Source organism: Meleagris gallopavo, chromosome 22, assembly GCF_905368555.1.
Source record: "Meleagris gallopavo chromosome 22, MGAL_WU_HG_1.1, whole genome shotgun sequence".
NCBI classification, from domain to species: domain Eukaryota; kingdom Metazoa; phylum Chordata; class Aves; order Galliformes; family Phasianidae; genus Meleagris; species Meleagris gallopavo.
This window is the reverse complement of record NC_139425.1, coordinates 2747314-2765138: the sequence shown is the minus strand read 5'-3', so window position 1 is coordinate 2765138 and position 17825 is coordinate 2747314. Positions and strand designations below refer to the sequence as shown.

The window sequence follows — 17825 nt, the reverse complement described above, 5'->3', positions numbered from 1 at the left end:
GTCCCTGGCACCAGCACAACTTCCTCTCTGAGCAGCAATATCCCACCATGTTGTCTGAACAAAACAGGATTTTTGGCCTTCAACCCAGCGATTTGCGCCCCTTCACTACCTTCGATGTGGCACCCCAGAGCAGGTTGTTCTTTTTTCACTGTAAGCTGCAGCTAAGCTTTGAGACTGCAGGTTCTCCCCTGCTCCCCCACACAGGGCTCACAGAGGGGTGTCGGGGAGAGGGGCCCCTCTGTGATGCAGCTTAGCCCAAAGAAGGGAAGCAGCAGAGCCAAGTGGGAGCTTGGAGCAGGAGGCAACAAAACCACAGGGGTTTTCCTTCTTCCCCTGTCAGAGAGAGCTGAGAAGGGACTGAATCATTGAAACTCCAAATATATTTGAGAGGCCTGGAGATTCCTGCAGGCTCTGCAGTGCCACAGGCTCACAGCTGCTTTTCTCTGCGGCCTGCTGAGCCCCTGTGAGCCCCCTCCTCTCTGCAGGCACAGCCGGAAGTCTCTGAAGGTGCTGGGGACCGTTGGTGAGCCCATCAACCCCGAAGCCTGGCTGTGGTACTACCGTGTGGTGGGAGAGGAGAGGTGTCCCATTGTGGACACGTTCTGGCAGACGGAGACGGTGAGTCCTCAGCTGTGTGTCTCTGGGACTTCTCTTTTCTTTGTGCTCCCAGCAGGCAGCGTGGTGTCTTTGCAAGTTTCCCATAATGTTTCTTTGGTACTATTGGAACCAGCTGTTCTCCTTGTTTAGGAGCTTTTCCCAGCATCTCATGTAGCCTGCAAGTGTTGGTTCCCCTTCTCTCCCAGGGTCTCAAACAGGCTTCATGGGGAGACCTTCTCAGAAGGGTTCCTGACAAGGTCTGCTCTGAACCCTGTTCTCCCTCTCTTTATCATTTCCTGCAGTTTCAAAGCTTTGAGCCCAAACATGGATTCCCTCTCCTCTGCTGTACCCTTCCCAACAGGCTGGCATCATCTAATCTCATTCCTTTTGCCTCTGTTCTCAGGGTGGCCACATGCTTACGCCTCTCCCTGCTGCCACCCCCATGAAACCAGGCTCTGCTGTGAGTATTACTGTTGCCCTGACAGGGAGGGCTCCCCATCTCTCTAGTTTGCAAATCATCTTCATGTCTCCTTGCTGTCTGGTCCCTATGGCAGACGTTCCCCTTCTTTGGAGTGGTCCCTGCCGTCATGAACGAGTCGGGGGAAGAGCTGGAAGGAGAAGCAGAAGGCTACTTGGTAAAGAGGGGCTGATCTTCTTCACCCTACCCTTGTCTGTTCCCCACGAGCTCCAGGACATTCTGGGTAGCGTATGTACATCTCTGCTTACACTGGATCCCTTGGGTGGTAGGAGCTCTCTTTACTGCTGTAACTCACTGTGAATTTTGTGCCATGAACAAGCTGGTTAAATGATTCATAAAGGCACTTGCATGCATGAGCATGGCAGGAGGGAGTAGAGAGGCTTTCTCAGTAGCATGAGGCAGTAGCTGTCTGAGTGTCATTTCTTATAGCCACCTCTGCAGCATCTCTGTCATTGCCCAGCACTGCAAAGACTGAGCAACTTTCCTTCCACTAGCAGAATAAACAGTTTATAGGATCCTGAATTGGGGGAGGTAGAAAGCAGGTATTTGATAATACCTTGACCCTTGGATGAGTTCTTCAGAGTAAAGTTGTTCTTTCCATGTCCCCAGGAGCTACAAAAGGGTTATGCTGAGCTAGCAAGCCCTGGAACAGTGTAGGAAGTGCTCTAGCTGGCCAGCATTACTGTAGGTACATGGAGGTGATTTGGAAACGCTGACGAACAGCAGAGGCCACTCGGTTAAGAGTTGACCACTGACTCAGGTCTGCATTTTTCACTGTAGGTATTTAAGCAGCCCTGGCCGGGAATAATGCGCACACTGTATGGAAACCACCAGCAGTTTGAAACCACGTACTTCAAGAAGTTCCCTGGGTACTACGTGACAGGTGATGGTAAGGCTGTCTGGGCAGTGTGTGGGTGCAGAGGCTTGGGGACAGCAATTAAAGTCTTGCGAAGTCCTGGCCTCAGAATCCCTTATCAGTTGCTCCAAGAGCTGGCACTGCTTCCTCACGCCGTCATTTCTGGCTATTTTTAGGTTGCAGGAGAGATAAAGATGGTTATTACTGGATCACAGGGCGAATCGATGACATGCTGAATGTTTCTGGTAAGAACAACTTTTGTCTTCAGTGGGAGCCAGCATGCTTCCTGCTGCTAGTTAAAAGAGCCTCTTTGCTTTTATGGAGAGCGTTTCTCCATATGTGAGACTGCCCAGCAGCCTGTCCTCTAGATGGATCTAATTGCTGGATCAGGTTTATTTCCAAATCAGACGTGCCTGTGACTTTGTGATTCTGAATTAATTCCTCCAGTAGCAGTATACTGGAGGAAAGGAGCCTTCTGCAGTATCTTAAAGCAGATCCTCAGCCAACATATGTGCTTTGTGTTGAAGCATGCAGTGCCAAAGGGAAGCACAGACATCCAGGCTGGGCAAGACCTTGCAATCTTTAATCCAACATGTAGCTCCAGATAGGGTTAACATAAAAGCTGGATCAAGCTGCTCAGTGCTTCGCCCCCAGAGATGGAGGTTCTCTCTCCTCTCCTGGTGTTGTAGCCTGGAGGAACTCATTGCTGGCTCTAAGATGCTGCTGTACTTTTTTACTTGCATCAAAATAGATCCTTTCATCAGAAAAGCTAGATCCTCATCAGCTGATCATTTTGGGAGTTGGTCACCTTCCTGTGGTTTTCTGTGACAGCAGTCCCAGAATAACAGAGTGTGGGTGCAGGAAGTATACAAAAGTGAGTTGTGCCCCAGCCTTGTGTTGGGAAGCTCTGTTTCGTATCTCCACAGCAATGACCTGGAGCAGCGCAGGTCCAGCCTCTTCCTCCTCAGCTGACCTTGTGGGCAGCTCTCCTCTTACCAAATCCAACTCCTTCTCAGCCTGTGATTTGTGTAATCCTGTGTCTGTGAACCATTCACAGACCTGTCGAAGAAAGAAACCTAAAGGTGGAAAGGAGAACAGCCAGGGGAGGTAGTCTCACCCTGCAGCCTGAGCTCATGTGAGTGACGCCTGGCAGCCCTCTGGGGCAGCCCACACCACTGAACTGCTAAAATGGGCTTGAGAAAACAGCTGGAGAGAGAAGCGAGTGAAAGCAGTCCTCTCAAACATACAGCTCAGGGCTTTTTACATTTGCAGACCTCTTCCTCCTGGCTGCTGGGGGGCTGCAGGCCTCCATGCAGCTCTGCAGTGTTCTGCCTCTCTGTTTCCAGGCCACTTGCTGAGCACTGCAGAAGTGGAGTCAGCTCTGCTTGGGCATGGAGCCGTCTCTGAGGCCGCTGTGGTCAGCCACCCACATCCCCTGAAAGGCGAGTGCCTCTACTGCTTCGTGACCCTGAAAGATGGCCATGAATTCACCAAGGACCTGGCAGATGAGCTGAAAAAACAAGGTAGTAACAGCCAAACAGGTTGGAGGCTGTTGCACAAGGAAGGGCAGTGTTGAGCAGGGGGTGGAGGGGTTAAGGGCTTGGGTGCTTAAATGAGGGTGCGTGTAGTCTGGGGAATGCAACATGGACAACTGCATCAAGGTGCCCCCTCTGATTAGAGAACACGTCTGGCAAAGACTAAAATTAGTTCTCCTGGCCTTTGGCTGCTCATGTGATGCCATCTCTACCTCTTGGGAGCTGGCAATTGCAGGGAGAACTTGGGTAGCTTTTGTTTGCAGTGGTGGGCATGGTTCCTGTGGCTCTCCCTGGTTGATCTGAGAACTGTTTGGATACTTTGGGAGGCAAAAGGGAACGTTTGCAAACCTGTCTCCTGCAGCCAGCGGGCGCTGCCAGAGCAGGGACTGACCTGCCATGGGACTTTCTTCTCTGCAGGAACACATTAGAGAATCAATCCTTGCTCTGTCAAAATGGTCACAGTGATTGGTACGGAGATTATTGAGGTCTCTTGGAAATGGAGAAAATGAGAACTGGAGTGCAGCTGCCTTTGGGAAGATGTGCTGAGCCCTGCACTGTGTGAGCACCTGGCTGCCCTGGGAGCTGGGCTCTGCATGCCTGATCTCAGTAATCCTGCCAGAAAAATATGTGCAAGATCTTCCTGTACCTATAATGAAGATTATTTTTTTTTTATTTTGCAGTCAGGGAAAAAATCGGACCGATAGCAACGCCTGATTACATCCAGTATGCCCCCAGCCTGCCCAAAACCCGTTCAGGTAAGGCGCCCAGCTGGGGAGGACCAGTCAGTTCCTGCCAGTGGAAAGGAATTATCCCTGAATTGTTTGTCTGGGATCAGGCAGACCCACAGGGAGCAATCCTAGGGCATATGGGATGCAGTAGGGCTGGGCACTGACTTTTGCTAGGGATGCTGAAGAGATCCTAAGTTCTGCTTTTCTTGCATGGTTGTCCTTACAGGAAAGATCACCAGGCGGATACTAAGGAAGATTGCCCAAAATGACAGAGATCTGGGGGACATCTCCACCTTGGTAAACCCAGGCATTATAAACCAGCTTTTCAACAATAGATGTGACACCAAACTGTAGCAGCATGACTTCTGCCTGCTGAACAGAACTGTAGCAGCAGTGTCCTAATGAGCAGGTCCCTCAAGTAACCACTGTCTGCCTTGGGAAAGAAACCTTCACCTGTTGAAATTGAATGTACAAATGTTAAGAGATGAAGGAAGGCTGACCCTGGAGAGGCTGCGTCTTGCCAGCATGTTCATGCCTTGGAGGAGCGTGCACGTCACATCAGAGATGAGTAACATACATCTGAGGTTTGGCCTCATTTACACAGGGATTTGTGACTTGTGCTCCTCCGTTTTCATCACCTCGATCTTGATTTTTATTGTTTTCTCTTGGGGGGGAGGGGGTGTTGATTAACTTTGTGTAGTTGAGGGACCCTGGTGTCCTTAGTTGGTTCCCTTAGTGGGAAGGAGCCAGGGGCAGGTTGTAGGAGAAGTGGTACTGGAGTTACTCAATGAAGGCAGGCAAGGGAGGCTCATCTACCACTGTCTGCATGCTGAGTAAGCTTCCTTTTCTACTCAGAGCTATGGGAAAACTTAGCACTCACATCATAAGCACAACATTTTAGTCTTGCATCCACTGTTTTCTAGCTCAGGTCCCATACCTGAAAGGGAATGAGGTAAGGCTTGGGAGCTCTGTGCTTTAGCTGGATTTTTTTAGAGCTCTTTGGTACAGAGCACTGCAGAGGTATCTTTCCCACTGCAAACCAACCAAATGTGTGTTACTTCTGCTTAAATCTGGCATGACTTTATGATGATGAGAGAAAACAGTAACTCCAGCCCAAGTCTCAAGTTAATTACATTGAACGTCAACCCTGGATTGAGCTGGGAAAGATACCTTGTAATGTCTGTATTGAAATCACACCTGAGCTGTTTGATTTCTACACTTAAACCAAAGGAGAAATGAGCTTTAAATCTTGCTGCAACAGGCTTTACCTTTAAATTGAGCTGGTGTTTGGCTGGCTGGGAAGGAGGAGGTAACTCTTCCAAGGCCCAGGGCAGGTGTTGCAGGTGCTCTGCAGAGCTGCTGCCCAAGTCTCATTTCTTGCCTGCTGCTCTCACCAGCATGGTATCTGTGACCTATAACCTCAGTCGTGCCTGTGTCCCACATACCACCCACTGCTCCCTTCTGCAGAATTGTGCCACTTCTTTGACGTGAGTTCCTACATCTGTTCTCCTCCTCTGTTACTACTGTTGTGTAATTTTGGCTGGAGACAGCTAGAACTCTATGCAAAATGGAATAAAAATTCAAGAAAACAAAACAGAAACAGATTTAGAGCATGTGTAGGGGTAGGTGCATTGTAAATGTTTGTCTGGTGTGGAGTCCAGGGGGAGACCTCTGTGCCGTAACCAGGAGCTGTTCTGGAAGCCAGAAGCAGCGTGGGACAGACACTCATCCCTGTGTTTTGGTTGAGCACTGATGGTGCTTATGTGGCTGCAGCGGTGTCAGCTGATGTTTTTCTCTGTTCCCAAGGCTGTGGTTCAGTCTGTGCTGCCCCTACACTGGACAGAGGGCAGAAGCTCCAGGGCCAGAGCCTGTGCTTTATTTTTCTCCTGGTCCGCAGCCAACATCATTCCACCAAGGTGGATGGAAAGCACCAGACTGTGTGACACCCACGTGTCATCAACGTGCTGGATGGATGCAGGAGCAGCGCCAGGGAGAAAGCAGCACATGCTGCCTCCAGGAGCCCAGAGCCCTGCTCCAGTGCTCGCCTCCTGCTCCTCATGGCTGCAGCTGACCTTGCCTTCTCCCTGCTCACTCCTCCAGCAAAATGCACACCCAAGGACTAAGACCAGACTATTTCCTCCTGGAGGGCATTGTGCCTCACACCTGCAGCTCAGCATTGGCCGCTCATGCTGGGCTGCAGTGCAGGACACATCTCGAATGCTGCTGCACAGACTTAGTTGAACAGAGCAGATGCTGCCAGGTTGACCAGGAAACGTCCATGCATAGGTGTGCAGCTGCCCAAAAGCCATACCTGGACCAGGAACCGAGCTTGGAGGAGAGGAGGATACTGAGGGGCTGCAGTGAGCTCTCAGCTGCCACCACAGCTTGTCAGATAAATATGGCTTTGCAGGGACCAAGTTGAGCAGAACCAGCTCCTCCAGTGTCGGAGCAGCAAGCGTGTAAAGGAGAATGTGACCTCAGCTCTGTCTACAAGATGGAGTTTGAGCAGAGCCCAGAGCAGCCAGCAGCCCTGATGGCTTCACCTGAAGCTGGGGACAGCTCAGCCAAGGGCAAATCCCAGAGCTTGCACTCAGCCTAGCTCGTGCAAAATGTCCATCATGCTACCCCCACTCCAGGTACAATTTAAGATATGTGTCCCTCTTTGCATAGCTATTCTCAGACAAAACTGACCCCAGAGCCTTATTTAGATTCAGCATATGTTTTAATCTCTGGTGGGGTAATCAAGCCCCCCAACTGAACACCAGCCACAGATTGTGGAATCAGTCACAGAACAGAAGAACCACTGCATAGTGGCAGATCAATGCTTGATTGAGGCACCTGGACTGCAGGCTGTAGGCACAGCCAAGAGGGTATCAGAAACACAGGCATGAGGCCACGCTGCAGTCACTGAGCAGCAGAGCTCAGGCTGCCTAGGTGCTTCACCAGGGCAATTCCAGGAAGGGGCACTTTGTGTCACACCTGGAGTTGCTCAGCTGAGCAGGGCTGGAGCGGAAGAGGGGTGCACTGCAGACATGAGCCCATGGGCAGGAGCACCCTCTGCTCTTCCCATTGATTCAGGAAACCCGGGTGAGACGCATCTTGTCATCCCTCAGTGCTGGTCCCACGGTGAAGCCAACAGAATGCACTGGCACTGATGGAGGCTTGGGGAAACTGCTGCAGGGCACCTGCCCACGTGCATAGGAGCATAACAAAACTGGGACTGGCACTGAGCAGGGTCACCTCCAGTGCTGCAGCAGCCTCCAAGAGCACATTTCAAACCAATGCAAAACCTTCTGCTCTCTCCAGCCCTTCCCCCCTCACTAGCTGCACCCTGAGGGAAGCGACCCTGTGGCAGCCCAGCCCTGTGGGCACTGCACGAGGAGCTCACACCAGGTAGGGGGTGTCCAGCACCGCCACCCCAGCTGCCACCCCGCCGTCTGCGTGCTCCACTGCCTTCGTCCGCAGCAGGTGCCCGGCTGCCTCATTCAGCACCAGCTCTGTGCCCTGCCTGCAAAGAGAAGGCAGAGGGGAAGCGTAGTGGAGCAGAAAGCCCACAGCATTTCTCCCATCTGCTACAATCTGAGTTGTGGCTCCTGCTGGTGATGCTGCCCTTCTTTGGCTGGGCTGTGGTGGCTGGAATGCTCCGCACGGGAGCAGTGCTGGGCTGTGAATGCTGCCAGAGTGCCTTTGTTTCTAAAAGTTGTAGGAGGGCTTCAATCTATAAGTGTTTCAATCTATGAAAGTGTTTCTGTGGATCCTCTTATAAGGGCTTTAAACAAAAGCAGCAACTACTTAGGGTTGAGGATGACCACTTCCACCTTCAGCTCTTTCTGAGTGGGGCTGTGTGCAGATGCTGGGAGGTTCCTCCAGCAACTGGGAATGGGACACCCCAACTTTGGGGTTTGGAAAGCTGCTCCTGGGCACATATCCCACCCAATGCCATCTGTCCCTATCCCTCCATCCTGCAACATCTGGCTGCTGCTGAGATGTTCCTCTGAGACAGGAGCAGGGATAGGAAGCACTCCATACTGCATGATACTCACCTGACATAGACACCGAAAATACCAAGCTCTGAGATGCACTTGGAGGCCTTTAGGGGACTGCGTGCCCTCAACAAATAATTCACTGCTGGCTGTGGCTCAATCTTGTCCATCAGGATGTAGGAGGTTCTCTCAGGGCTGTCTTTGATCCTCTCCAGGACCTGCTTGAGCTCCTCACCATACAGGTTGTTCCCTGAAGGTGGAACACATGGGTCAGGTGCCTGCCCTGCCCCCTCAGCACTGGAGCTCAGCAGGAGCAGCACTCCCTCACTACTGTGATACATTGCTGTGGGCACAAAGCCACTCCACCCTGCCTCTCACCCCTCTGATCAGGACCAGAAGCCATCACAGGACACAGCAACACTGGACAGTGTGAACCACACCAAAACCCAGGGGAACCCACTCCAGCTCATACCTCCTCCTTCTCGCTGTGGTTTCAGCACAAACCGCTCAGGGTTGGCGATAGCTGTGGCAGCAATCCGGTCACCCTCTTCACCCTGGAAGAAAGATGGTAACAGCAAAGCATCAGCCAGGAGCAGGAGCTTCTCCAGAGACCTCTCTGAGCATGACTACCAGGGGCCCGAGGCCAGCAAAACACTGATGTTTCTGAACCAAGGCATTACATCATGCAGGCCAAGCATGTGTCTCTTCTTCACCCTCATTCCAATCCCACTCACCACATCCAGCGAGTACAGCCCAGCAAATGTTGCTCTGATGCGTCTGACAGCCTCAGCGTGGCCAGGCAGCAGCTTCTCCAGCATCCCCGGGCGGCTCAGCTCTTGCTGCACCTTCTTGGTGCCAGCCAGCTGCGTGGCAATGTCAGGGCACTTCACTGCCCGCGACCTCTCCAGCAGCAGCCGTGCCTCCCAGTTCTGAGACAGGAGGAGAGCAATCAGCCCATCAGCAGCCAGGCTTCTTCCTCTTGTTTCTGCTCAGCCCTCCATGTGAGATCCCTGCCTGCTGGGATGGGGACAGCACTCTGATCCCAGCAGAGCTGCGCCCATGGATCTGCCACAGCCCTTGGGAGCGGCACATACCAGGCTGCTCCGCCACCTCCCCTGTGCCCTGCTGCTTTCCAGACAGCAGCAAGGGCTGTTCTGTATTGTTCATACCTGCTATTACAAGTCGTAATGCATAACTGAGGGCAGGAAAAGGTTTGTAGTTCAAGCCTTTAAGTATGAGCTAATCTGCATTAACCTGCACTGCTCAGCAGCGATTCAGTGCTGCAGACAGGAGCTGCCCACAGGAACGGTGGTTGCAGAAAGAAGCCACCCGCTTTCCTTACTACAGGAGCACCACACAAGCAGTGGGGACAGGCAGCATCCCAACACCACCCGGGCAGGACTAACCCACCCAGGACAGGACCATGGGGTGTTCCAAACCCCTGCCACAGCTTCTAGGAGCAAGCAGTGGGTGCTGACCTGCTGATCGTAGTTGCTCGGCACGTAGCCCTCTCTGTAGTACACCACTGCTACCTCCTGGCCGCCCCTGGAACAGAAAGCAGCAGCCATCAGAGCCAGCAGCTCCTCTGCCCAAAGCCCAGCACGTAGGGCTGACAGGCCCAGACAGGCAGTGTGTGACGGGGTTTGCCCTTTCTGCTTTGCCTCCAGAGTTCCTCAAGAAGCAGCACCTGGGATATGGGAAGCCCTGCTCTAAGCACAGTCTCCATAAGTCAGGCACCCCCAGCCCAGAGTGAGGTCAGGAGCTCATTGTTCAGCAGCCTCATATTCTTATGGCTGGGAGGGAACAGGATCCTTATCTGAGGGTGGTTCAGGACAGGGCACAGCTGCCAGCATCACGGTACCACACACCCCAACCTCAGCCACACAGCGCAGCACGGCCACTGCCATGTGACAGCACTCATGGAAAGGGGAAGATGCTCCGGAGGAAGCACTGCAATACTTTTCCCTTAACCGCCTGGCGCTGACAAGTGTATTCATTAATTAAACGTGGCAGAGGCCCCAAAGGTCAGAGCATGGAAAAAATCTGCCTAACAACACAAAAACATTGGCGTGCAACCACAATTTCCTCTGGGCTCGTGCAGCTCCAAGCATGTTAGCCTGGAGATAGGACAGACGTCACACTTGGCATCAGCTGCCTGCGTGGGTGAGAATCAGAGCATGCTCAGTGCCCACCACAGACACGGTGCTTCCTCCTCCAGCACGGGTAACTCAGACCCAGGCAAAGCATCAAGTGAAGGGTCAACAGGAAATGTGTCAGTGCAAACCTCAGAAACAGCCTGGTGTGCTGCAGATGTGCACAGAGGAAGAAAGGGCCCTGTAGGGCACAGAGGCTGTGGTTTGGGGGACAGAAATAGGGCTTCTAGCTGCAAAAGACTGAAGTGTGCATGCAAAGTCCCACCACCGTGAAAATCACATAATCCCTAATTGAAGCAGCAGCAGCCTGAGGCACAGAAGAGACCTGCACTCTCAGAAAGTCACTTTTTACACTCAAAACCCTTCCAGCAACTCCAGCTGAGAGCTGCATGCCCAGTGCAGAGCCAGAGCGCGCACCTCGCTCATACTCACACGTAGAGCCTCCGGGAGTCATCCAGGGAGCCCTGCTCATACACGTCCCGGAACCGCCTCCTGATGACCCGAATGTTCCTGCAGGAGGAGCAGGGCGGTCACAAGAGGCTCACAGAACAGCTCCATTTCCAGCACCCAGCTCAAATGCTGCAGGAAGCAGCACGTGCTGAACATCCCGCATTCTTCCACACTCACTTTTCACTTCCTAAAGCTTTTCTAAGAAGCCAGTGATCATTCTGCTCTGTCATCCCTGCAGGACAGGCTCACTGCTGGCTTCCCAGCCAGTGCTTCCTGGGGAACCTCCTCCCTTCAGCTCTATCGTCCCTCCCCACACAGTGGCACTGTGGCCCTGCAGAGTCCCTGGTGGGGCTCTTCCCCCAACCATGCTCAGCTCTGGGGCTCAGCCTCCTCTGACCTCACCTTCTCCAGAGCCCCACAGATCTGTAGAGCCCTTCCCAGTGGGGCTGAAGCTTCAATAATTAAGCTTTTACTGAAGACCCTCTGCCCAATCCCAACTTAGAAAGCAAACAGGACCACCGGTATCCCTGCTCTGCTCCTTATTGGCTCGGCCTGCAGCAAAGCCACCCCGGAGCAGCTCTGAGGACCCATCAGTGGCAAGGAACCACTCCTGGAGAGCAGTGGCTTTGGTGCTGCTGGAGCAGGATGCTGGCAAAGGAAAGCTGAGAGAACTCAGGGAGAAGTCCAAGGTAAGGACAGCCCTGCTGCACACCACAGCATGCCCTCCAACAGGCCAGGAACCCGTGACATGTTTTAACTTAAACCTTGCACAGGTGGCCAACTGAGAAGCAGACAGACTCTGCTTTACCTGTCCCAAAGCTTGTTTTCCACACATCGCTGATCAAAAATATTCCTTTGGGCCTCCTCCACCAGGAACATCACCGCAGCACTGGAAGAGACACAGGGCACCATTAACTTAAGAGATCACACACCAGGCTCACCCACCACTGATCTCCGTGATCCAGGCTGCCTGCACATCTCCCGTGAGCCTCCTGCAGCAGTTCTGTGGCCTGGCACAGAGAGCAGGACTGGCTGTGACACCACCACATGCTGGGCACACACAAAGGGAAAAGGCAGGAAGAGGCTGGGCTCTATCAGGGTCATTAAACCAACAACATTGTCTGAGAACTACAGCTGTAAACTAAGTATGTGCAGCTCCAGGAGCTGGCAGCACTCACCTCGGCGAGCCGTACAGCTCCCAGGCCTTGGCGATGCCCATGGCCAGCCCCTGGGCAGGGTCATTGGGCAGCAACCTCGCCGCCTCCTCAGGCTTCCCCAGCACTCTGAGCACCCGCCTGCACGACAGGAGCGGCTCCAGACCTGGCCCCAGGCACCACGGTTCTATGCTGGGGCACGGGACGGGCCGCAGCTGCTCCATACCCATGCACGGCAGCGGTGCGGGAGGCGAGGCCACCGAAGCTGGCAGCGATGGTGTTGATCTCAATCTGCTTCAGCGCCGGTGGGCTGGCTGCCCCGCAGTCAAACATGTAGTCAGAGCGGTTGATGCCTAAAAACACAGACTGAGACGGAGGGGAGGGAGTGAGGTGGGGCCCTGCATCCACCCAGCAGGTGGCTTAGCACCACGCAGCTGCTTGCTCGCTCCCTCCATTCCCGGTGTGATGGGGGAGAGAATCAAAACAAAACGGAACTCGTGGGTTGAGATAAAGCCATCTACTAAGAGAACAAGGAAAAGCATAAATAATTATGACTATATATAATGTATATAACGAGTGATGAACAAGCAATTGCTCAGCATCCCCTGACTGATGCCCAGCTAGCCTCCAGCAAGTGAACAAGAGTGAAATGAACTCCCACTCCCTTGAAAACTCCTTCCACGTGATGCCATCTGACATGGAATATCCCTCTAGCCAATTGAAGTCAGCTGTCCTTATTCCCTTCCCTCCCAGCTCCTTGGGCTCTTTGCTGTGAAAGGCCTTGGCTCTGTCCAACACTGCTTAGCAGTGACCCCACACCCATCTGAGGGGCTCCATGCACCTCCCCCTGACTGCACCCACAGAGGCAGCCCACCCACCCTGCTGCAGCCTACCTGTGCCAGCCCTTCCTCCAGAACCTGCTGGTGGATCCTGAAGAGCCGTGCCGTGAACTCATCCACTTTGATGGTGCTGGAGGGACAGCAGGACCAGGTCAGTCCTCTCACAGCACTACAGAGGCACTAAGAAACCCTGCTGGGGACATTCCTGGCGCAGTGTGTGGGGATGTGGGGCAGAGACAGCGCAGATCAAAAGCAAAGGAACACGACAGAGTTCTGCAGGTACAGGGAAGGACCCAGAGGCATCCCCGTGCCTGCACACACAGCTCAGGGGCTGCACCAGATGCCTGTCCTGCTGGGTCTCTGAGTTTTGTGTGCTGCAGTGCTGAGTACTTCACAGAATCACAGAATCATTAAGGTTGCAGAAGACCTCTAAGATCATCCACTCCAATCCCAACCCATCCCACCATGCCCACTACCCATGTCTGTCAGTGCCATACCTCCACATTACTTGAACACCTCCAGGGACAGTGACTGTACCAACTCATCTTTGTTCCAATGCAGAACTATTCTTTCTGAGAAAAAATTTCTCCTGATCTCCAAGCTGAACTTCCCGTGACACAATGTAAGGCAACTTAAGGCTTCGGCCGCAAGCAGCCAACTGCCAACAAGTGCAGACAAGACCAAAGCAAGCTGCTACAGGCAGGACTTAAGGAAGCCTCCAGCTACTTAAATTCACAGCCCCGCTGCCAGTGAAGCGAGAAGCCACAAGGCTCAGGCACTGGTGAGGCAGAAGTCACTGCAGGCAGCCAACTGCTGGCCCAAGGAGACCTCAAATCACAGAGACTTGATGGAAATGAATGTTAGGACAAAAAAAAACAGCAAAGAAGAGAATTCCTGCAGAGATGATACATAATTCCTACTTAACATTTAGGTTGGATATTAGGAGAAATATCTTCTCTGAAAAAGCAAGGATGCAGTGGCACAGCTGCCCAGGGAGGTGGTGGAGTGACTGTCCCTGGAGGTGTGAAGATGTGGCACTGAGCGATGTGGGTTAGTGGGCATGGTGGGTTGACGGTTGGACTAGACAATCTTTGAGGCATTTACCAGCCTTAATGACTCTCTTCAACGAATCCACGATTCTGCATTCCACTAAATGCAGCCTGCAACACGTTACCTGGCCAGGGTGCGCTCCAGGAACTCCTTGTCCCGGCTGATGGCATCCACCAGCAGGTTGAAGTCCCGCTGTACAGCATAGGCCTGCTCAAACAGGGCACGGGGCACGGCCGAGGGCAGCAGCGTGAAGGGTGCACAGCTCACCACCTGCAGGGGCACAACAGCAGTGCCTTGGTGTGGGGCTGTGCGGCTCTGGGGGCAGGGGGGACTACACTTACCTCGGAGGCGTTGGGCTCAGCATCGGTGCGCATCAGCACGCCCTCCAGCAGCGCCGCATCCATCGCCACCACTGCTGCCTGCCTCAGGGCAGCCTCATCCCGCAGCACCACGTCCCACGGCCCCGCCATGCTGAGGCACCACAGGGTCACTCACAGCCACTGAGCAGCCCTGGCTGGGGTGAGGAGTGGCAGAGCCTGCCCTGGCCCCACTGGTGTATCCAGCACCCCACATCTCCCCATGGACACCATGCCTCAGCTGACAGCCTCTGAACCCCATAACTTGCATCCAGCCCCTTCAGCCCCCCTGCAACCCACGTCCCCCACCACTGCCTACAGCCCTTCTGCATCCTACAGGCATCCTGCATCCCAAACCCCCCCTTGCATTTCATGTCCCTTCAGTCCCCCACTGCCCCCTTCACCCCATGGTTCGCGAATCCCCCATAGCCTCCCTGCACCCCACAGCCCCCATAGCCCCCTGAACACCTCAGCCACCCTGCATCCCACAGCTCCCCATAGCCCTCCAGACCCCTGAACCCCATAGCATCTCAGTCCCCCCTTGCACCCCACACCCCCATAGATAACCCCCTACAGCCCGCACGCTGCACGCCGCACACCCCAACCCGTACCTGCTTCCTGCGCTCGCGGGCTGCCCCGCCTTCTTCAAGGCGATTGGACAATAGCCTGGCCCCGCCTCTAAAAGCCAGCCGATTGGCAGCATCACCGACCTATCAGCGTGGAACAAAGAAGTCAGGGAGGAGGGCGGGGCGTAGGGCGCGCATGCGTGCTTGGTATGGGGGGGTGAGGCAGCATCTTTGCGTCCGGCTGGTGTAGGGCTTTGGGTGGTGTTGGGTGCAGGGCGTGTTGGGTTTAAGATGCATTGTGTGTAGAATACACTGGGTATAGGATGTGTTGGGTGTAGGACATGGGGGGGTGAAGCAGTGGATGTAGGACATGTTGGGTATAGGATAGGATGGATGTAAGACATGTTGGGTAAAGGATGGGATGGTTGTAGGACATGTTGGGTATAGGACGGGATGGGTGTAGGACATGTTGGGTATAGGATGGGATGGATGTAGGACATGTTGGGTATAGGACGGGATGGATGTAGGACATGTTGGGTATAGGACGGGATTGGTGTAGGACATGTTGGGTATAGGACGGGATGGGTGTAGGACATGTTGGGTATAGGACGGGATGAGTGTAGGACATGTTGGGTATAGGACGGGATTGGTGTAGGACATGTTGGGTATAGGACGGGATGGGTGTAGGACATGTTGGGTATAGGACGGGATGAGTGTAGGACATGTTGGGTATAGGACGGGATTGGTGTAGGACATGTTGGGTATAGGACGGGATGGGTGTAGGACATGTTGGGTATAGGACGGGATGGATGTAGGACATGTTGGGTATAGGACGGGATGGATGTAGGACATGTTGGGTATAGGATGGGATGGATGTAGGACATGTTGGGTATAGGACGGGATGGATGTAGGACATGTTGGGTATAGGACGGGATGGATGTAGGACATGTTGGGTATAGGATGGGATGGATGTAGGACATGTTGGGTATAGGATGGGATGGATGTAGGACATGTTGGGTATAGGATGGGATGGATGTAGGACATGTTGGGTATAGGACGGGATGGGTGTAGGACATGTTGGGTATAGGACGGGATGGGTGTAGGACATGTTGGGTATAGGACAGGGTGGATGTAGGACATGTTGGGTATAGGATGGGATGGATGTAGGACATGTTGGGTATAGGACGGGATGGATGTAGGACATGTTGGGTATAGGACGGGATTGGTGTAGGACATGTTGGGTATAGGACGGGATGGGTGTAGGACATGTTGGGTATAGGACGGGATGGATGTAGGACATGTTGGGTATAGGACGGGATGGATGTAGGACATGTTGGGTATAGGATGGGATGGATGTAGGACATGTTGGGTATAGGACGGGATGGGTGTAGGACATGTTGGGTATAGGACGGGATGGATGTAGGACATGTTGGGTATAGGATGGGATGGATGTAGGACATGTTGGGTATAGGACGGGATGAGTGTAGGACATGTTGGGTATAGGATGGGATGGATGTAGGACATGTTGGGTATAGGAGGGGATGGGTGTAGGACATGTTGGGTATAGGACGGGATGGGTGTAGGACATGTTGGGTATAGGACGGGATGGGTGTAGGACATGTTGGGTATAGGACGGGATGGGTGTAGGACATGTTGGGTATAGGATGGGATGGATGTAGGACATGTTGGGTATAGGACGGGATGAGTGTAGGACATGTTGGGTATAGGATGGGATGGATGTAGGACATGTTGGGTATAGGACGGGATGAGTGTAGGACATGTTGGGTATAGGATGGGATGGATGTAGGACATGTTGGGTATAGGATGGGATGGGTGTAGGACATGTTGGGTATAGGACGGGATGGGTGTAGGACATGTTGGGTATAGGACGGGATGGGTGTAGGACATGTTGGGTATAGGATGGGATGGATGTAGGACATGTTGGGTATAGGACGGGATGGATGTAGGACATGTTGGGTATAGGACGGGATGGGTGTAGGACATGTTGGGTATAGGACGGGATGGGTGTAGGACATGTTGGGTATAGGACAGGGTGGATGTAGGACATGTTGGGTATAGGATGGGATGGATGTAGGACATGTTGGGTATAGGACGGGATGGGTGTAGGACATGTTGGGTATAGGACGGGGTGGATGTAGGACATGTTGGGTATAGGACAGGGTGGATGTAGGACATGTTGGGTGCATGCAGGCAGTAGCATTGCCCTCTCAGTTCTCCTGGCAGGGCCCACGTCTGTTCTGCTCCCTGCTTGCTGTGAGAGTAAAGGAAGGACATGGTAGGCTGCAGTTCCTAATCAAAGCATTGCAAAATGCAGTCCAGTTTCATTTCAGGAGAGTTGGGAAAGTGCTGTCCTGTATTCACAGCGCCCAGAATGAACACAGCCTGCTCAGGCTGGAAAAGCTCTTTTGGTAGGGAGCTCTGCCTTGCCTTCTGTTCCCTTTTTCCAAATTCAGTCTGGAGAAATGAGATCTTTCCTAACTAATCTAGGGCGGATGCAGAATGGCTTGCCCAGGAGGTTGTGGATGCCCCATCTCTGGAGGCACGCAAAGCCAGGTTGGATGTGATCCTGGGCAGCCTGATCTGGCGGTTGGCAGCCCTGCCCGTGGCAGGGGGCTGGAACTCTTTAAGGTCCACACCAACCTAAGCCATTCTGTGAAGAGCACATGCAGATAGCCCATAATCTCTGCTGCAGCGCGAGGGAGCCACAGTGCAGCTTGGAGAAGGTTAAATGATAAAAAAAACATGGCAGACATGGTAAGTATTTGGCATGTTCCATGCAACAAAAGATGAACAACAGCAACTGGGACGTTATCTTTATTTGCTAAAAATAGAGTCCTGCAAAGTTTAAAAGAAAAGCGCTTTATGTTTGTAAGCCTGTCTTCTGGCTTTATCAGAGCCTTCCAAGATGAGCTTTGTGGCTTTGGGGTGCTGTGTCTGCTCTCGAAGGCTGCTCAGGGATCAGAGAAGTGAAACTCAATACAAATCAGCTTCAGCAAGGGGGGTATAAATGGCTCTGAGCCAATGCTGCTCTTCTTGTTCCCCTCAGAGGAGGGTCCATC

At 53.2% G+C, this 17825-nt stretch overlaps 2 protein-coding genes across 8 annotated transcripts in view; one reads left to right on the top strand and one right to left on the bottom strand.

Moving 5' to 3' along the window:
• The window catches only part of ACSS2 (acyl-CoA synthetase short chain family member 2), a 31199-nt gene extending 25405 nt beyond the window's left edge, over positions 1 to 5794 (top strand). For 2 of the 4 annotated variants that reach the window (XM_085241368.1, XM_085241366.1), the window contains 8 exons: positions 486 to 618; positions 1001 to 1057; positions 1152 to 1232; positions 1856 to 1964; positions 2108 to 2176; positions 3278 to 3454; positions 4147 to 4221; positions 4421 to 5794. In XM_085241368.1, the coding sequence (XP_085097494.1) occupies positions 486 to 618; positions 1001 to 1057; positions 1152 to 1232; positions 1856 to 1964; positions 2108 to 2176; positions 3278 to 3454; positions 4147 to 4221; positions 4421 to 4548 (829 nt within the window). In that variant the 3' untranslated portion in view covers positions 4549 to 5794. Of the gene's footprint in view, positions 1 to 485; positions 619 to 1000; positions 1058 to 1151; positions 1233 to 1855; positions 1965 to 2107; positions 2177 to 3277; positions 3455 to 3883; positions 4025 to 4146; positions 4222 to 4420 lie in introns of all 4 variants that reach the window. The other 2 variants (XR_014887700.1, XM_085241367.1) reach the window with 2 other exon arrangements.
• A 1100-nt stretch (positions 5795 to 6894) lies between these two features.
• GSS (glutathione synthetase) lies at positions 6895 to 14907 on the bottom strand. Of its 4 annotated transcripts, XR_002121037.3 has the most exons (14): positions 14791 to 14907; positions 14165 to 14294; positions 13948 to 14093; positions 12828 to 12903; positions 12161 to 12300; positions 11959 to 12075; positions 11589 to 11669; positions 10763 to 10840; positions 9656 to 9722; positions 8912 to 9106; positions 8650 to 8731; positions 8238 to 8427; positions 7174 to 7702; positions 6895 to 7044 (listed from the first exon to the last, which is right to left on the bottom strand). XR_002121037.3 is itself a non-coding variant. In XM_010722271.4 (13 exons), exons 1-13 carry the CDS (start codon positions 14880 to 14882, stop codon positions 7579 to 7581), a joined length of 1518 nt encoding a protein of 505 aa, XP_010720573.2. In that variant the 5' UTR covers positions 14883 to 14907; the 3' UTR covers positions 6895 to 7578. The 4 variants fall into 4 exon arrangements, 3 of the variants coding, with proteins under 3 accessions (XP_010720573.2, XP_085097497.1, XP_085097496.1); XM_010722271.4 differs by having other exon boundaries at positions 6895 to 7702; XM_085241371.1 differs by having other exon boundaries at positions 6895 to 7702; positions 12828 to 12857; positions 14019 to 14093.
• Between the last annotated feature and the right edge of the window lie 2918 nt (positions 14908 to 17825).